The sequence below is a fragment of the Panicum virgatum genome, chromosome 2K, assembly GCF_016808335.1.
Source record: "Panicum virgatum strain AP13 chromosome 2K, P.virgatum_v5, whole genome shotgun sequence".
Lineage (NCBI taxonomy): Eukaryota > Viridiplantae > Streptophyta > Magnoliopsida > Poales > Poaceae > Panicum > Panicum virgatum.
Window position 1 is genome coordinate 13,236,620 of NC_053137.1, and position 2,381 is coordinate 13,239,000.

At 58.8% G+C, this 2,381-nt stretch overlaps 1 protein-coding gene across 1 annotated transcript; it reads right to left on the minus strand.

Annotated features, from left to right (window-relative positions):
• Positions 1–1,123: 1,123 nt before the first annotated feature.
• LOC120695118 lies at positions 1,124–2,080 on the minus strand. Its single transcript, XM_039978428.1, has one exon. The coding sequence runs from the start codon at positions 2,078–2,080 to the stop codon at positions 1,124–1,126; it is 957 nt and encodes a 318-aa protein (XP_039834362.1).
• Positions 2,081–2,381: the final 301 nt, after the last annotated feature.

Genomic DNA, 2,381 nt, shown 5'->3' on the forward strand with positions numbered 1-2,381 from the left:
ATAGAAGCATGAAACAAGAGGGTGCTCACCATGTTGTTGAGTGTGCGCAACATCCGTTCAGCCTTGCCGTTCTGTGTGGATGTATAGGGGCACGAGGTGCGAAGCAAGACACCGCGACTAGCAAGGAAGGTAGAAGTGACGTTGTTGATGAACTCGGTGCCGTTGTCCGCCTGAAAGCACTTGACAGACAAGCTGAACTGGGTATGAGCATAGGCAACAAACTCAACAATATGCATGTGGACCTCAGATTTATACCGAAGAGGAAAAGCCCAACAGTAATGTGTGAAATCATCAACCATCACAAGATAGTACTTAAAACCTGAGATGCTAAGTACCGGTGATGTCCAGACATCGCAATGAACGAGTTCAAAGGGGGCAGAAGTGCTAGATGATGAACTAGTAAAGGGCAGACGCGTGTGTTTGCCGATCTGGCAAGCATGACAAAGACCATGTGCTGCATTATTACATGAAATAGCTTAAATTTTATTAAGTTCACTAATGGCGGCTGGTGCAGGATGACCAAGACGTGAGTGCCACAGCGAGGACGAAGCAGAGGCGGCGTGACAGGCAGCTGCGGAGGAGCTGGCGTGGGCAGGTGGAATGGTGTAGAGATCCCCGCCACTATTGCAGCGAAGAATCACGGTCTTGGTCTTCAGATCCTTAATAGAGAAGCCAAAAGCGTCAAACTCAACGGAACAGTTATTATCGCAAGTAAGCTGTCGAACAGATAATAGATACGAACAAGATGCGGAGCGATAAGAACATTATTGAGTTGAAAAAGATAATCAGCTATAGGAATACTGGAAGTGCCACGACAAGAAATTGGTATGGAATTTCCATTGCCGATTGTGATGAAGGACGGCGAATGGGAAAGACGGGATAGAAGTACATAGTCGTTGTAGGACATATGAGATGTCACTCCAGTGTCGAGGACCCAAGGGCTGTTGCGCTGCACCGCCATCTGGTTGAGGGCGGTGATGAGACCCGCCTGGTCCCATGCGCCCATCATGGAAGGGCCTGGTGCAGGGTAGCCGGCGGGCGTTGGCGCAGGAGTTGACACCTGCGGCGGCGCGAAGGCGGTGTGAGCCTGAGGGAAGTGCGCCATGGGAGGGCACCACTGTTGCTATGGGCCCCAGGCCCACGGGTTGAAGCAGACCCATGGGCCGGCGGCCTGGGGTCCGCCGCGCGCTCCTCCTTGGGAACCCTGGCCCGTCTGTTGTTGCTGCTGCTTGCGGCGGCCGCCGCCGCCGCCACCGTTGCTACTGCCGCCTTTTCCCTTGCCCTTGCCCTTGCCTCTGCCACCGTCGCGGGGCTGCGAAGCAAGCGAGGACGTCGAGCGGCAGGACGCAGAGGTGCAAGCTGCCGTCGTGGAGGCAGTAAGGGTAGTGTTGGAGGCGACCTTGTTGTCGTTGGCGAGGCGAAGTTCCTTCAGGCGAAGCATGTTCACTGCCTCGGTGAAGGTCGGTAGTGGCCTCGTGTTGGCGATGATGTCGGCGGTGTTGGCGAGGCGTGGGTTGATGCCGTTCAGCAGGTTGAGCACCAGTTGGTGATCCAGGATGGGGTGGCCGACGTCGCGAAGAGCGTCGGCAGTCTGCTTCAGCTGCGAGGCGTAAGCCTCAATGGGAAGGTCGCCCTGAGACAAGGAGGCGAACTCCTGGTTCAGGATGACGGCGCGTGGCTCCTGGTTCGCCTGGAACAGATCACGGATGGCCGTGTAGAGAGCACGGGCGGTCTGATCTGGCGCCATGGCGAGGTCAAGAACCCCATCGGAGACAGAGCCGTACATCCAGCTGCGCACACAAGCGTCCGGCTGATTCCAGGTGGGATCAGTCGGACGGGACATGATGGTGCCGTCGATGTGTCCTAGAAGGCCGAACTTGCTGCACATGGCGGTGAAGAAGGCGTTCCACTTGTTGTAGTTTGGCAGCCGGAGGTCGAGCTCGATGGGGACGTGGGTCTTGACGTTGACGGAGGCGTACGGGTTGATGAAGACCGGGAGGATGGAGTCGGAGGAGCCGGGCGTCGTGCCGATGCCGGAGCTAGGGCTGGACGCCGACGAGGTGGACGAATCCGTCGACATGGCGCCGGATCAGATTGATCGGCGCTGGGGGCGGCGCGGCCAGGGAAGCGGCGCGGCGTAGGGGCAGCGCGGCCAGGGGGCGGTGCGACCTAGGGCGGCGCGGCCAGGGAGGCGGCACCTGGGGCGGCGGGGCTAAGGAGGCGGCGCGGCCGGGTGGGGTGGTGGCTGTGCGGGCCGGGTGGCGGCGCACAGGGATTAGGGCAGCGGAGGGGTTGGGAGCCAGGGAATTAGGGCCCGGACTCTTGATACCCTGTAGAGAGATAGTGAGAAGGGGAAACACCACACAATCATTGTGGGGGGG